At 42.9% G+C, this 14,703-nt stretch overlaps 2 protein-coding genes across 2 annotated transcripts in view; one reads left to right on the top strand and one right to left on the bottom strand.

The window, feature by feature from the left end:
• Window positions 1-14,703, bottom strand: part of TP53I13 (tumor protein p53 inducible protein 13) — a 343,577-nt gene that overhangs the window by 295,268 nt on the left and 33,606 nt on the right. The gene's annotated exons all lie outside the window — the stretch shown is intronic.
• NUFIP2 (nuclear FMR1 interacting protein 2) overlaps window positions 1-14,703 on the top strand; it is a 40,348-nt gene that overhangs the window by 5,589 nt on the left and 20,056 nt on the right. The window contains exon 2 of the mRNA XM_050763321.1: window positions 1,655-3,379. Within this exon, the coding sequence (XP_050619278.1) occupies window positions 1,655-3,379 (1,725 nt within the window). The remainder of the gene's footprint in view (window positions 1-1,654; window positions 3,380-14,703) is intronic.

Genomic DNA, 14,703 nt, shown 5'->3' with positions numbered 1-14,703 from the left:
TTTATGGTGGTTGAAGGTTTTTTTTTCTTGAGAGAGGGACTCACTTTGTCACCCAGGCTAGAAGGCAGTGGTGCCATCTCAGTACATGCTCACTGCAGCCTCGACCTCCGAGGTTCAAGCTATCCTCCTCCCTTAGCAGCCCCAGCTGGGAGTATAGGCACATGCCCCACGCCCAGCTAATTTTTGTGTTTTTAGTAGAGACAGGGTTTCTCCATGTTGCCCAGGCTGGTCTTGAACTCCTGAACTCAAGCAGTCTGCCTGCCTTGGCCTCCCAAAGTGCTAGGATTACAGACATGAGCCACTGGCAGTTGACAGTTTTTAATTAAACCTGAATACCATAACACTAAAAAATTAGATCCTTTTTATTGTAGTTTTGTTAAATATTTTCTCATCGCATCTTTTGAGTCAAGGCAGTATTGCATAGTGGTAGGAAACCATGGATTGCAGATAGACTGGAGGTCAGATTTCCAGTGACAGAACTGGAATTCTGTCAATTGTCAGGATTGACAATTCATCTCTCAAAGTCTGTTTATCTAAATGTAAAATGAAGAAAATATGTTTTATAAAGGTTAGAAACATTGGTGCATAGATATTTTAATTTCACGTGTTAACAGTGTGATCCAATATCTGGGAAATGTCAAAATGAAATTTTTTCTTTTTTTTTTTTTTTTTTTTTTTTGAGACGGAGTCTCACGCTGTTGCCCAAGAAGTACTTTGCAAGAATTCTCCTTCCTCAAGTAGTTACAGGCGCCCGCCACCGCGCCCGGCTAATTTTTTTTGTATTTTTAGTAGAGACGGGGTTTCACTTTTAGATCCCAAAGTGCTGGGATTACAGGCTTCAAAATGAAATTTGACTTTAGAGTTGCTGATAGATGCATTGGAAACTGCTGATAGTGACTACCAGCTATTTATGGTTTTGTAGAAATGAAGTCTTTAATTTCCTTGTAATAATTACTGTTTCAATAAAACTTGATTTTTACCCAGAGGGTATCTCTGCTCTGAATTGTAAAGAAAATTTTAGGCCGGGTGCATGACTCACGCCTGTAATCCTAGCACTTTGGGAGGCCGAGGCTGGCGAATCACGAGGTCAGGAGATCAAGACCATCCTGGCTAACATGGTGAAACCCCATCTCTACTAAAAATCCAAAAAACATTAGCTGAGGGTGGTGGCGGGCGCCTGTAGTCCCAGCTACTCTGGAGGCTGAGGCAGGAGAATGACGTGAACCCAGAAGGCGGAGGTTGCAGTGAACTGAGATCATGCCACTGCACTCCAGCCTGGGCGACAGAGTGAGACTCCGTCTCAAAAAAAAGAAAATTTTATAACAGCCTTGTGAGAGTGATGGGTAGATTGATTTTGTTAGATGAGAGGTATTTGGCATACTGCTTAAGAGGTCTTTTTTTCTGGCCTCAGACTTTGCTTTGAATTTTGGCTCAGTTCTACCTCTTGCTTTGCTTAGCAGTAGATTGCATTTCCTAGTCTGTGAAATGGGGCTGACAAGTGTCTTCTCATAGAGATGTGAAATAATATAAAGCTACAGTTCATAGCATAGTGTCTAGCATACAGTAAATAAACATTTCTTAAATGTTAGGTATTAGTGTAATTTACATGTTGTGATTTTTTTTTTTTAATAAACCGTTTTTTTCCCTCCCCTAGGCTATGGTGAACTAAACGGTAATGCTGGAGAAAGAGAAATCTCTTTAAAGACCCTGAGTTCTGATGAAGCCACCAACCCTATTTCCAGGGTCCTCAATGGCAACCAGCAAGTTGTAGACACTAGCCTGAAGCAGACTGTAAAGGCCAACACCTTTGGGAAAGCAGGAATTAAAACCAAGAATTACATTCAGAAAAACAGTATGGACAAAAAGAATGGAAAGTCTTATGAAAATAAATCTGGAGAGAACCAGTCTGTAGATAAGTCTGATACTATACCAATTCCAAATGGTGTGGTAACAAATAATTCTGGCTATATTACTAATGGTTATATGGGTAAAGGAGCAGATAATGATGGTAGTGGATCTGAGAGTGGATATACAACTCCTAAAAAAAGGAAAGCTAGGCGCAATAGTGCTAAGGGTTGTGAAAACCTTAATATAGTACAGGACAAAATAATGCAACAAGAGACCACTGTCCCAACCTTAAAACAGGGACTTGAAACTTTCAAGCCTGACTATAGTGAACAAAAGGGAAATCGAGTAGATGGTTCGAAGCCCATTTGGAAGTATGAAACTGGGCCTGGAGGAACAAGTCGAGGAAAACCTGCTGTGGGTGATATGCTTCGGAAAAGCTCAGATAGTAAACCTGGTGTGAGCAGCAAAAAGTTTGATGATCGGCCCAAAGGAAAGCATGCTTCAGCTGTTGCCTCCAAAGAGGACTCATGGACCCTATTTAAACCACCCCCAGTTTTTCCAGTGGACAATAGCAGTGCTAAAATAGTTCCTAAAATAAGTTATGCAAGCAAAGTTAAGGAAAACCTCAACAAAACTATACAAAACTCTTCTGTGTCACCAACTTCATCTTCATCATCATCATCATCTACTGGGGAAACTCAGACCCAATCATCAAGTCGCTTGTCCCAGGTCCCTATGTCAGCGCTGAAATCTGTTACTTCTGCCAACTTTTCTAATGGGCCTGTTTTAGCAGGAACTGATGCAAATGTTTATCCTCCAGGGGGTCAGCCACTGCTAACTACTGCTGCTAATACTCTAACACCCGTCTCTTCTGGGACAGATTCAGTTCTCCAGGACATGAGTCTAACTTCAGCAGCTGTTGAACAAATTAAGACTAGCCTTTTTATCTATCCTTCAAATATGCAAACTATGCTGTTGAGCACAGCACAAGTGGATCTGCCCTCTCAGACAGATCAGCAAAACCTGGGGGATATCTTCCAGAATCAGTGGGGTTTATCATTTATAAATGAGCCCAGTGCTGGCCCTGAGACTGTTATTGGGAAGTCATCAGAGCATAAAGTGATGGAGGTGACATTTCAAGGAGAATATCCTGCCACTTTGGTTTCACAGGGTGCTGAAATAATTCCCTCAGGAACTGAGCATCCTGTGTTTCCCAAGGCTTATGAGCTGGAGAAACGGACTAGTCCTCAAGTTCTGGGTAGCATTCTAAAATCTGGGACTACTAGTGAGAGTGGAGCCTTATCCTTGGAACCCAGTCATATAGGTGACCTGCAGAAAGCAGACACCAGTAGTCAAGGTGCTTTAGTGTTTCTCTCAAAGGACTACGAGATAGAAAATCAAAATCCTCTGGCCTCTCCTACGAACACTTTGTTAGGCTCTGCCAAAGAACAGAGATACCAGAGAGGCCTAGAAAGGAATGATAGCTGGGGTTCATTTGACCTGAGGGCTGCTATTGTATATCACACTAAAGGTAACTCATTTGTTTCCTATGCAAAGATTTTTATTGGCCAATTTAGTATATTAAGAATTTTAAGAGAATTAGTTGTTCATATTAAGAGTATTTTAAGAGAATGACAATGTGGATAAACAACTAACATCAAACTGATTCAGGGTCTTTGGAACTAGTATGATTAAAACTTAGAAGAAATGTTCACTTTTCCAACTCAAAATGGTTTTTAAAAATACAAACATAATTGATCTACCTGGTTCAAAGAAGTGAGGAGAACTTGCTTAAAGGTGTTGATGTTATATTTTCTTTTGACCGAGTGCTTTAAAAAAAATTTTATTGAACATATGTTCTCCTTCCTTTGCTTTTTTGTTTCTCCTTTGCTTTTTGTTTGTTTTTTCTTTGAGAGGGAGTCTCACTCTGTTGCCAGGCTGGAGTGCAGTGGTGTAATCCCGGCTCACTGCAACCTCCACCTCCCAGGTTCAAGCGATTCTCCTTCCTCAGCCTCCTGAGTCGCTGAGATTACAGGCACGTGCCACCACGCCCGGCTAGTTTTTGTATTTTTAGTAGAGATGGGGTTTCACCGTGTTGGCAGGATGGTCTCAATCTCTTGACCTTGTGATCCACCTGCCTTGGCCTCCCAAAGTGCTGGGATTACAGGTGTGAGCCACCGCGCCCAGCTTCTTGTTTGTTTTTGAGACGGAGTCTCTCTCTTGCCCAGGCTGGAGTGCAGTGGTGGAATCTCGGCTCACCGCAGCCTCTGCCTCCTGGGTTCAAGTGATTTTCCTGCCTCAGCCTCCCGAGTAGCTGGGATTACAGCCATGTGCCACCATGCCCAGCTTATTTTTGTATTTTTAGGAGAGACTGGTTTCACCATGGTGGCCAGGCTGGTCTCAAACTCCTGACCTCGTGATCTGCCCCCCTCTGCTTCCCAAAGTGCTGGGATTACAGGTGTGAGCCACTGCGCCCAGCTTCTCCTTTGCTTTTTGTATCATATGCTGCTTTATTAGTGAGCTCATTTAGTAGTTCTAATTTGCTTAAAATGAGTAGAAGCACTATTTTTGAAGAGGAGTCTGATAAGTCTTAAAAGGAGTAATGGATGCCAATTTGTAACTAGAAAATAAGTTAGACAAATTACAATGTCAAGCATGATAAGCATAGTCAAGACCAGGCTCTTGGGAGTCTCCTTTTTATAGCCCCAAAGCCCAAGTTTAAAGGGAACGAGATATCTTTCAAGTTTCACGCTAGTAACTCTCTTTTCTTTTTTTTTTTTTTTTTTTGAGATGGAGTCTCGCTCTTGTCGCCCAGGCTGGAGTTTGGTGGCGTGATCTTGACTCACTGCAACCTCTGCCTCCCGGGTTCAAGCGATTCTCCTGCCTCAGCCTCGCACGTAGCTGGGATTACAGGCGCCCACCATCACGCCTGGCTAATTTTTGTATTTTTAGTACAGACGGGGTTTCCCCATGTTGGCCAGGCTAGTCTCAAACTCCTGACCTCAGGTGATCCACCCACCTGGGTCTCCCAAAGTGCTGGGATTACAGGTGTGAGCCACTGTGCCGGGCCTCATGTTAATAACTTTCTTAGAATGTGATATGTTTGTGTCTTAAAGAAAATTTTGCTGTATGGCATAACTCTAAATCTTTAGAGCAAATAATGGGGTTTAACGAATGATGTTTATATCCTTTTGCTTTTGAGAACAGTGGGTTTCAGTATTCCCGTACTTTGCTATGTCTTCCTCTCTTCTCTAACAGAAATGCATACTCCATGCATGCATGTACACACTTAGTACATAGTGTATATTCCCATTTTAATAGTGGTTCATTTAGGCAGTGACTTGCAGGGAAGGGGGACCATACCAGATTGTGGGAATTAGGTCATTACCATATTCTCTCTGGAAGAAATATTGCCTGAGAGATGAATAACAAAGCAATTTATGTGACTTTTAAGCATATTTCCTAGTCTGCATACCTTTCCTTATCTGCAAGCTGGAAGACTTGAGTATAATAAATAGATGTCCTTTTAATATTATTTTACTTCCTTAAAAATGGAAGTAGTAGAATTGCTTAATGGAAGTTTTAAGAGTAGGAATTCTCAAAGATAACATTTACCTGATTTCACTTGTTCTCCAGCTCTGCTCTTTGGAGGTAAATATAGGAGTTGGTTGTTTTAGGAATATTAGGACAAAAAGAAATGCTTCATTTTTTAAGACATGTATTGTACATTAGTTAGCCTCTGCCGGGGGAGTTGGGTTTTTTGGTATTGCTTTCTGTGCCGTCTGCCCTCTAGAGACTGTCACTAGAAAATGTTTACCCAAGTATTTTGCACTGGTGATCATTGTGTGAGCCTGAGAGGATATCTGGTTGTGTTATGTTTTCTTACCATCTCCAAAAAAATTGTAGGAGGCCCAGTGTGCTGGATCATGCCTGTAATCCCGGCACTTTGGGAGGCTGAAGTGGGAGGATCACTTGAGCTCAGGAGTTTGAGGCCAGCCTGGGCAACAATGTGTAGTCCCAGCTACTTGGGAGGCTTAGGAGGAAGGATCACTTGTGCCTGGGAGATCCAGGTCTGCAGTGAACTATGATTGCACCACTGCACTCGAGCCTGGGCAGCAGAGTGAGACCCTGTCTTTCAAAACAAAACAACAAAACGTGGGATATGCTCCCTTAGGTGACTGGTTAATAGTTTTATGTACAATTTCTATTATGTGGAATTGCAGGCCATTTTTAAATGGGAATGTTAACTTGCATTATTCTTTATACATTTTCCCTATCCATGGGCTAACTGAATATGAAATCAGTGGTATTTAGATAAGCTGAATACCCCTATATGGGTGCAGTTATATTTAGTTTTGCTGGTGTTAATGAAAAAATTTGCTTTAGATAAAGTGTGTCATCTTGAGTTTTGTATTTGGACATGATTGGAAATTAATCAGATTGGCATCAAAATTTTTACCCCTCTAGAACAATAAATAATATTCAGTTCAATTAGGTTCCAGAGTAGCAAGTTCTTTGAATTCCTGCCAAATGTTGATTAGTCCATGAGTGGTCCATTGGCCCACTCATTTTTCTTTACTTGAATTAGATTTGAAGATCTTTTGTAAGTGAAGGCTTTTTTTTTTTTTAAGTTAAACTCTAGAAGAAGTCATAATCAGTTGGGCTACTGGAATATCCTTTAAGAACATCTGTATTATTTTCTTTGTGCTTTAGTGTAGTCTTCAAATGTTCAGTAGTAATCTCTAAGTGAGTTGAAGTTGGGCTTAGAATTGGAAGTTTTCTGCATTTCTCCTAACTTCAAAATAAGCTGTTCAGCAACTTAATTTGGAAATAGTGGGTAAGAGAGTACATTATGTCACTTCTTTGGGAATGGTGTGCTATTTATTTATATAAAGGAAGGTATTTTTATTTTATTTTGTTGTTGTTGTTGTTGTTTGTTTGTTTTGAGACGGGGTCTTAGTCTGTTGCCCAGTCTGGAGTGCAGTGTTGCAATCTTGGCTCACTGCAACCTCTGCTGCCTAGGTTCAAGTGATTCTCCTGCCTCAGCCTCCTGAGTAGCTGGGATTACAGGTGCACACCACCATGCCTGGCTAATTTTGTATTTTTAGTAGAGATGGGGTTTTACCATGTTGGTCAGGCTGGTCTCCTGACCTCGTGGATCCACCTGCCTTGGCCTCCTAAAGTGCTGGGATTACAGGTGTGAGCCACTGCACCCAACAAAGAAAGGTGTTTATTTGACTCAAGGTTTTGGCAGCTGGGAAGTCCAAGTGCATGGTGGCGGCTTCTGGCAAGGGCTTTTTTTTTTTTTTTTTTTTTTTTTTTTGAGACAGTCTTGCTCTGTCGCCCAGGCTGGAGTACAGTGGCCCACTCTCGGCTCACTGCAAGCTACGCCTCCCGGGTTCTCGCCATTCTCCTGCCTCAGCCTCCCAAGTAGCTGGGACTACAGGCGCCCACCACCACGCCCAGCTAATTTTTTGTATTTTTAGTAGAGACGGGGTTTCACCGTGGTCTCGATCTCCTAACCTTGTGATCCGCCCGCCTCGGCCTCCCAAAGTGCTGGGATTACAAGCGTGAGCCACCGCGCCCGGCTAGGACTTTTTTTTTTTTAATACAGAAACTTTTTAGATTAAGTGTAAGTGTAATACGGATTTTTAAAAATGTGAGTGTTAGTACAGTTGAGGGTATGAAGTAAAGATACAATAGAGCATAAAAGGGATTTGTGTGGATTCTGATTCTTGGGATTTTCCTTTTAGCCTTTTTTTTTTTTAATTAAAGAGACAGGATCTCATTGTCACCCAGGCTGGAGTGCAGTGGCACTATCATAGCTCACTGTAGCCTTGAACTCCTGGGCTCAGGTGATCCTCCTGCCTCAGCCTCCTGAATGGCTGGGACAGCAGGTGTGTACCGCAATGCCTCGCTAATTTTTTTATTTTTATTTTTTGAGATGAAGTCTCGCACTGTTGCCCTGGCTGGAGTGCAGTGGCGTGATCTCAGCTCACTGCACCCTCTGCCTCACAGGTTCAAGAGATTTCTCCTGCCTCAGCCTCCCTAGTAGCTGAAATTACAGGCATGAGCCACTGTGCCCGGCCGCCCAGCTAAGTTTTGTGTGTGTATATACGTATATAGTGATGGTGTCTCTGTATTTTATCTAGGATGGTCTTGAACTCTTGGCCACAAGGGATCCTCCTGCCTCAGCCTCCCAAAGTGCTAGAATTATAGGTGTGGGCCACCATGCCTGTCCTAACTTTTTTTTTTTTTTAGACGGAGCCTCACTCTGTCACCCAGGATGGAGTGCAATGGTGCGATTTTGGCTCGCTGCAACCTCTGCCTCCTGGGTTCAAGTGATTCTGCCTCAGCCTCCCAAGTAATGCGGATTACAGGCTGTACCACCATGCCTGGCTAATTTTTTGTATTTTTAGTAGAGATGGGGTTTCGCCATGTTGGCCAGACTGGTCTTGAACTCTTGACTTCAAATGATCCGTCTACCTTCACCTCTGAAAGTGCTGGGATTACAGGCATGAGCCACTGTGTCCGGCCTAATTTTTGTATTTTTAGTAGAAATGGGGTTTCACCATGTTGGCCAGACTTGTCACAAACACCTGACCTCAAGTAATCTGCCTGCCTCGGCCTCCCAAAGTGCTGGGATTATAGGCATAAGCCACCACACCTGGCTCCGATGGCTTTTTTTTTTTTTTTTCTTTTTTTTCGAGACGGAGTCTCGCTCTGTCGCCCAGGCTGGAGTGCAGTGGCCGGATCTCAGCTCACTGCAAGCTCCGCCTCCCGGGTTTACGGCATTCTCCTGCCTCAGCCTCCCGAGTAGCTGGGACAACAGGCGCCCGCCACCTCGCCCGGCTAGTTTTTTGTAATTTTTTTTTTAGTAGAGACGGGGTTTCACCGTGTTAGCCAGGATGGTCTCGATCTCCTGACCTTGTGATCCACCGGTCTCGGCCTCCCAAAGTGCTGGGATTACAGGCTTGAGCCACCGCGCCCGGCCTCCGATGGCTTTTTTAAGAGACAGCGTCTCACCCCATGACTCAGGCTGGAATGCAGTGGTACGATCCTAGCTCACTGCACCCTTTGAACTCCTGGGCTTAAGGGATCCTCCCTCCTCACCTCCTGTGTGTGTAGCTGGGACCATAGGTTCATGCCACCACCCATGTTGTCTGGGCTGGTCTGGAATTCCTGCCCTCAAGTGATCCTTCTGCTTCAGCCTCCTTAAGTATTGGGATTACAGGCATGAGCTACCATGTCTAGTTTGTGATGGCTGTTAGTGTATGTACCTGAGACATATAACTGCCTTCTTAAAAGTTGTTATCTCGGTCATTTGAAGCCAAGTCTTTTGAAATAATAATTGATATGAGTTGTGTGTTTGGTCAGAGTGCCAGTTTGAACTGGGTTGATCTGTCTTGCATGGCTGTTATGGCACTGAAGGATATGAAGCATTTGAAATGCTGACATTTTGATCTATTCATTTTAAAGTAGGCTGGGGCCGGACATGGCTCACACCTGTAATCCCAGCACATTGGGAGGCCGAGGCGGGTGGATCACCTGAGGTTAGGAGTTTGAGACCAGCCTGGCCAACATGGCGAAACCCCATCTCTACTGAAAATACAAAAATTAGCCAGGCATAGTGGTGCAGGCCTGTAGTCTCTGCTAATTGGAAGGCTGAAGTGGGAGAATCGCTTGAATCTGGGAGGTGGAAGTTGCAGTGAGGCCGAGATCTCACCACTGCACTCTATCCAGCCTAGGAGACAGCGAGATTTCATCTCAAAAAATGAAAATAAATATAGTCTGCATACTGTGGCTCTTGCCTATAATCCTAGCATTTTTGAAGGCTGAGGCAGAAAGATCGCTTGAGCCAAGGAGTTTGAGATCAGCCTGGGCAACATAGCGAGTCCTGATTGCTACAAAAAAATTTTAAGCATTAGCTGGGCATGGTGGCATGTGGAGGCTGAGATAGAGGATATCACCAAGCCCAAGAGGTCAAGGATACAGTGAGCCATAATCATGCTGTTGCACTCAAGGTTATGCAACAGAGTGAGACCCTGTCTCAAAAACAAAACAGTTGGTATTAAGCAATTGCTTACAGGTCTATGTTCACGTAGATTAATATGGCACCAATTTGGGTAGACTGGAAGCCATTTTTCTATTGACTAGAAGATCAGTTTCTTGGAATAGTGCAGGCAGAGGTATAATAAAGGTTTTCTGCTTTGTATTTTCAACCATGTAAATGATCTGAAGTTTTAAAAATCATTTTTTTAAAAAGCTTTTAGATTGGGAAAGGGCATAAGGGAATGGATAAGATTACATCAACAAGATTTAGGAAATAGAATATGAAGAGACAAATTATGATTAATCCATAAAATTGACAGGGACTAGGTATAGTTGACATTTGTTTACAGAAGGATCTGAATATTAAATTTTCTCTTCTAAACACAATGTGAATAAGTATTTTCACGTTTGCTGCATTTTATTGAAATTGCTACCTGAATGCCTATGGCATCACAGCTGTCTTCCTAATAATCTTATTAATGTGCACCTGCAAATTTTACAGTTTTAAGGTTTGCTTTGGTTTTAGCCCTGGTTGGATTCCCTAGATTTGAAAACGATCCCTGTTTATGAGGATATAATAATGTGGGACATATAGGAATGAATGTAACAAATAATTACTAATTTGGTATAAGATCTCCATTCTCCCAGTGAAAGAACTCATACTGGCTGTTTAGCACCCATACTGGCTTCTTGATGTGTCATGATGTCTGCTTTATGAATACAGTAATAATAAATTCACCTTGATACTGGTGAAAGATCACTTGTAAGGAACTTATGGAAGTTAAAATTTAACTTCCAGATTTCACTAGCTTAAGTCCTGAGTGTGAGGGAAATAACCATCTATGCTGTAAGAAGAGCAGACACTATTACTGTAATGGTAGTAGCAAAACCAGAAATTGTTTATTACTATTATAGTAGTAGCAGTTCCATTCCAAGCAACTTTTACCCTTATAAAGTACATGGGATTAGAATAAGTAGAGCAGTAGAAAAGAGAAAAATAACAAAAACAACTTGAGTTCTGAGTTTCTATTTAGGGGTAGTCTGGATAATTCTTATCCTGGTTTGTTGTAGCTTCAGAGAAGAGTTCATTAAGGGGTCTACTGAAAAGGTGGTGACTTCTAACTGTCTTAATTCAGAATTACTTGAAAACATGCTGTTCTCTTCTCTTCTCTCTTTTCTTTTGCTTTCTTTCGCTTCCTTTCCCTTTCCTTTTCCCTTTCCCTTTTCGACAGAATTTCACTCTTGTTGCCCAGGCTGGAGTCCAATGGCGTGATCTCGGCTCACTGCAACCTCTGCCTCCTGGGCTCAAGTGATCTGCCTCAGCCTCCTGAGTAGCTGGGATTACAGGCGTGCATCACCACGCTCGGCTAATTTTGTATTTTTAGTAGACACTGAGGTTTCACCATGTTGGTCAGGCTGGTCTCAAAAACTCCTGACCTCTGGTGATCCACCCACCTTGGCCTCCCAAAGTGCTGGGTTTAGAGCCATAAGCCACTGCACGTGGCCTGAAAACATGGCTATATTTCTCTCTGGGTATTGTCAAACTGAAAAAGGGTGGTAGAAATTTCTGACAAGCTTCTTTGTAAAAGAATAGGCAAGTATGGCAGACTGGTTAAGAAAAAGGAAATCAGAACAGCAAAACATGGTATAATAACCTGTAATCATCCAAAAAATGGGCAAATCTGAATTAAAGGGGAAAAGCAGAATTTTAATTTATCATATCATCCTTGCCGAATTGTACAGGATTTGATCCAAAATGTCTTAATAAGGTATTGGAAAGCATGATTAGTGATAAATTGATTTGGGGGTTCTCAGTTGTGGGAGTCAGTTTGTTTGGCATTATGTTTGATTTATTCTCTATCTCTGGTGGAGCCATTTACTTTAGATGTTAATTTTTAAAAGATGTTCTAGGTTCAGGCACAGTGGCACATGCAAATCCCAGCACTTTGGGAGGCTGAGGTGGGCGGATCCCCTGAGGTCAGGAGTTTGAGACCAGCGTGGCCAGTGTGGTGAAACCCGGTCTCTACTAAAAATATAAAAATGAGCCAGGCATAGTAGCGTGAGCCTGTAGAGTAGTCCCAGCTACTCTGGAGGCTTAGGCAGGAGAATCTCTTGAACCTAGGAGGCAGAGGTTGCTGTGAACCGAGATTGTGCTGCTGCACTCTAGTCTGGGTGTCAGAGCAAGACTATCTCAAAAAACAAACAAAATGTTCTATTAGCTGAGACAATGGTATTATTCATTTTTAAATGCAAAAAATAAGCTTCTAGTTAGCTTTAGCCCTTTTAGCTTCCATGAGGGATTTAATAATTAAATGCCGGATCTGTTTGGTTTGATTATATGAAATTGCCGTTTTTGTAGGTCAGAAGTTGAGTGTGAGCAATGCCAAATGGGTCTACCTAATACTGTTTACAGTTATATTATTACTTCCTGGCTGATTTATGAATAGTATTTGTTCAACTCAGTATTTACTTATTGCACCAAGCCCTGTGGGAAGCAGTAGTGATAAATAGATGAAAGGTGAGGGTTTGTGTCATTGAGAAACTTGGTCTAATAGAGAAACACATGGAAAGAAATGTATTACTCTTGTTGGCTGGGCACAGTGGCTCACACCTATAATCCCAGCACTTGGAGAGGCCAAGGCTGGCGGATCACTTGAGGTCAGGAGTTAGAGACCACCCTGGCCAACATGGTGAGACCCCCATCTCTCCTAAAAAAATATACAAAAATTAGCCGGGCATGGTGGCACGTGCCTGTAGTCCCAGCTACTCAGGAGACTAAGGCAGGGGAATCGCTTGAACCTGAGAGATGGAGGTTGCAGTGAGCCAGGATTGTGCCAAATGTAGTTGGAACCCGTAAGGTGGGGGCAGGGTGAGGGAAGGGCAGTCAGGATTCCAAAAAGAAGTGGGCGTTAGTCTGTCTATTGTGCCCAGATAGTAAGATTACTTTAGGTGGAAGAAATAATAGTGTTTGAAGATTGCCAGCCATTCAGTTTGTTTAAAGGAAGGTGAATAGTACAAGTTTAAAGTCCTTTATAATAAGATAACTGAGTTATCTAATTAATATGTTGATGTACTAGCTATTGTGTCAGGTGCCAGGAGATACAAATTCAATTTCACAGTGCTAGTAGCTTTTGCTGTAGGCAGTGAGAATCCATTGAAAAGTTTTGAGCAGTGTGGTCACTTTCAGATTTCTCTATATATGTTTGAGACGGAGTCTCTCTGTGTCACCTAGGTACCATGGCGCGATCTTGGCTCACTGCAACCTCTGCCTCCTGGGTTCAAGCGATTCTCTTGCCTCAGCCTCCTGAGTAGCTGGGATTACAGGTGTGCACCACCACGCCCGGCTCATTTTTGTATTCTTAGTAGAGACAGGGTTTCACCAAGTTGGTCAGGCTGGCCTTGAACTCCTGACCGCAAGTGATCTGCCCGCCTTGGCCTCCCAAAGTGCTGGGATTACAGGCATGAGCCACTGCACCTGGCTAACAGATTTATTTATTTATTTATTTATTTATTTATTTATTTATTTATTTTTGAGACGGAGTCTTGCTCTGTAGCCTGGGCTGGAGTGCAGTGGCCGGATCTCAGCTCACTGCAAGCTCCGCCTCCCGGGTTTACGCCATTCTCCTGCCTCAGCCTCCGGAGTAGCTGGGACTACAGGCGCCCGCCACCTCGCCCGGCTAGTTTTTTGTATTTTTAGTAGAGACGGGGTTTCACCGTGTTAGCCAGGATGGTCTCGATCTCCTGACCTCGTGATCCGCCCGTCTCGGCCTCCCAAAGTGCTGGGATTACAGGCTTGAGCCACCGCGCCCGGCCCAGATTTATATTTTTAAAGGAAAAGAATGGTTAGCCAGATTGTGGAAGACAGAAAGTGAGGCCTGAGTAATGGCAAAGGAGGCCAGTTAAAAGGCAACTGCATAAACATGCAAAAGATACTACTGCTTGAGCCAGGGCAATGACATTGGGCTAGAGAAAAAGAGATAGATAACCAGAAAGTTGCAAGTGTCTTACCTTTGGTTAAGATTTACCAGAGGTGAACATTGCCTCTGTAAATTCCTTAGTTTGAATTTCCTTGACTCTACCCACTCTTATATCCTACACCTTCACTATAACTGTCTTGGGGTCATTCTCTGTTTCTCAAATGTTCCTTGAGTTCCCTTTTCATGTTACGTCAATTTCTCTGGATAATCTTAAGACTTCTTCAGAGGCCAGGCGTGGTGGCTCACGCCTGTAATCCCAGCACTTTGGGAGGCCAAGGCAGGTGGATCACCTGAGGTCGGGAGTTCGAGACCAGCCTGGCCAGCATGGTGAAACTCTGTTTGTACAAAAAAACACAAAAAGTTAGCCAGGTATGGTGGCACATGCCTATAATCCCAGCCACTTGGGAGACTGGAGCAGGAGAATCACCTGAACCCAGGAGGTGGAGGTTGCAGTGAGCCGAGATCGAGCCATTGCACTCCAGCCTGGGTAACAAGAGTGAAACTCTGTCTCAAAAAAACAAACAAAAAAAAACCTTGAGTTCAGACCATATATATTCCACATCATCGCTGCAATTCTATATATATTAAATTGAATTCATTCTCTTCCAAAACCTGCTTTTTCTTTCCTGCCCTTAGTGAATTAGCATTAACCCAATTTTTTGTCATTAGATTATATGGACCATTTCTCTAAGAGCTCCATTTTTTTCTTTTCTATCTCAGATACTGTCTTCATTTCTTCTTAACATTTATTGGGCTGTCTCTCTATATTGTCACTTCATCTGTTCTGTTCTGTTCATTACCTGGAAGAACCATCACTATTTAGTAC

Source organism: Macaca thibetana, chromosome 16 (genome assembly GCF_024542745.1).
Source record: "Macaca thibetana thibetana isolate TM-01 chromosome 16, ASM2454274v1, whole genome shotgun sequence".
Classification (NCBI taxonomy): Eukaryota; Metazoa; Chordata; class Mammalia; order Primates; family Cercopithecidae; genus Macaca; species Macaca thibetana.
This window is presented reverse-complemented; position numbering and strand designations above follow the sequence as displayed.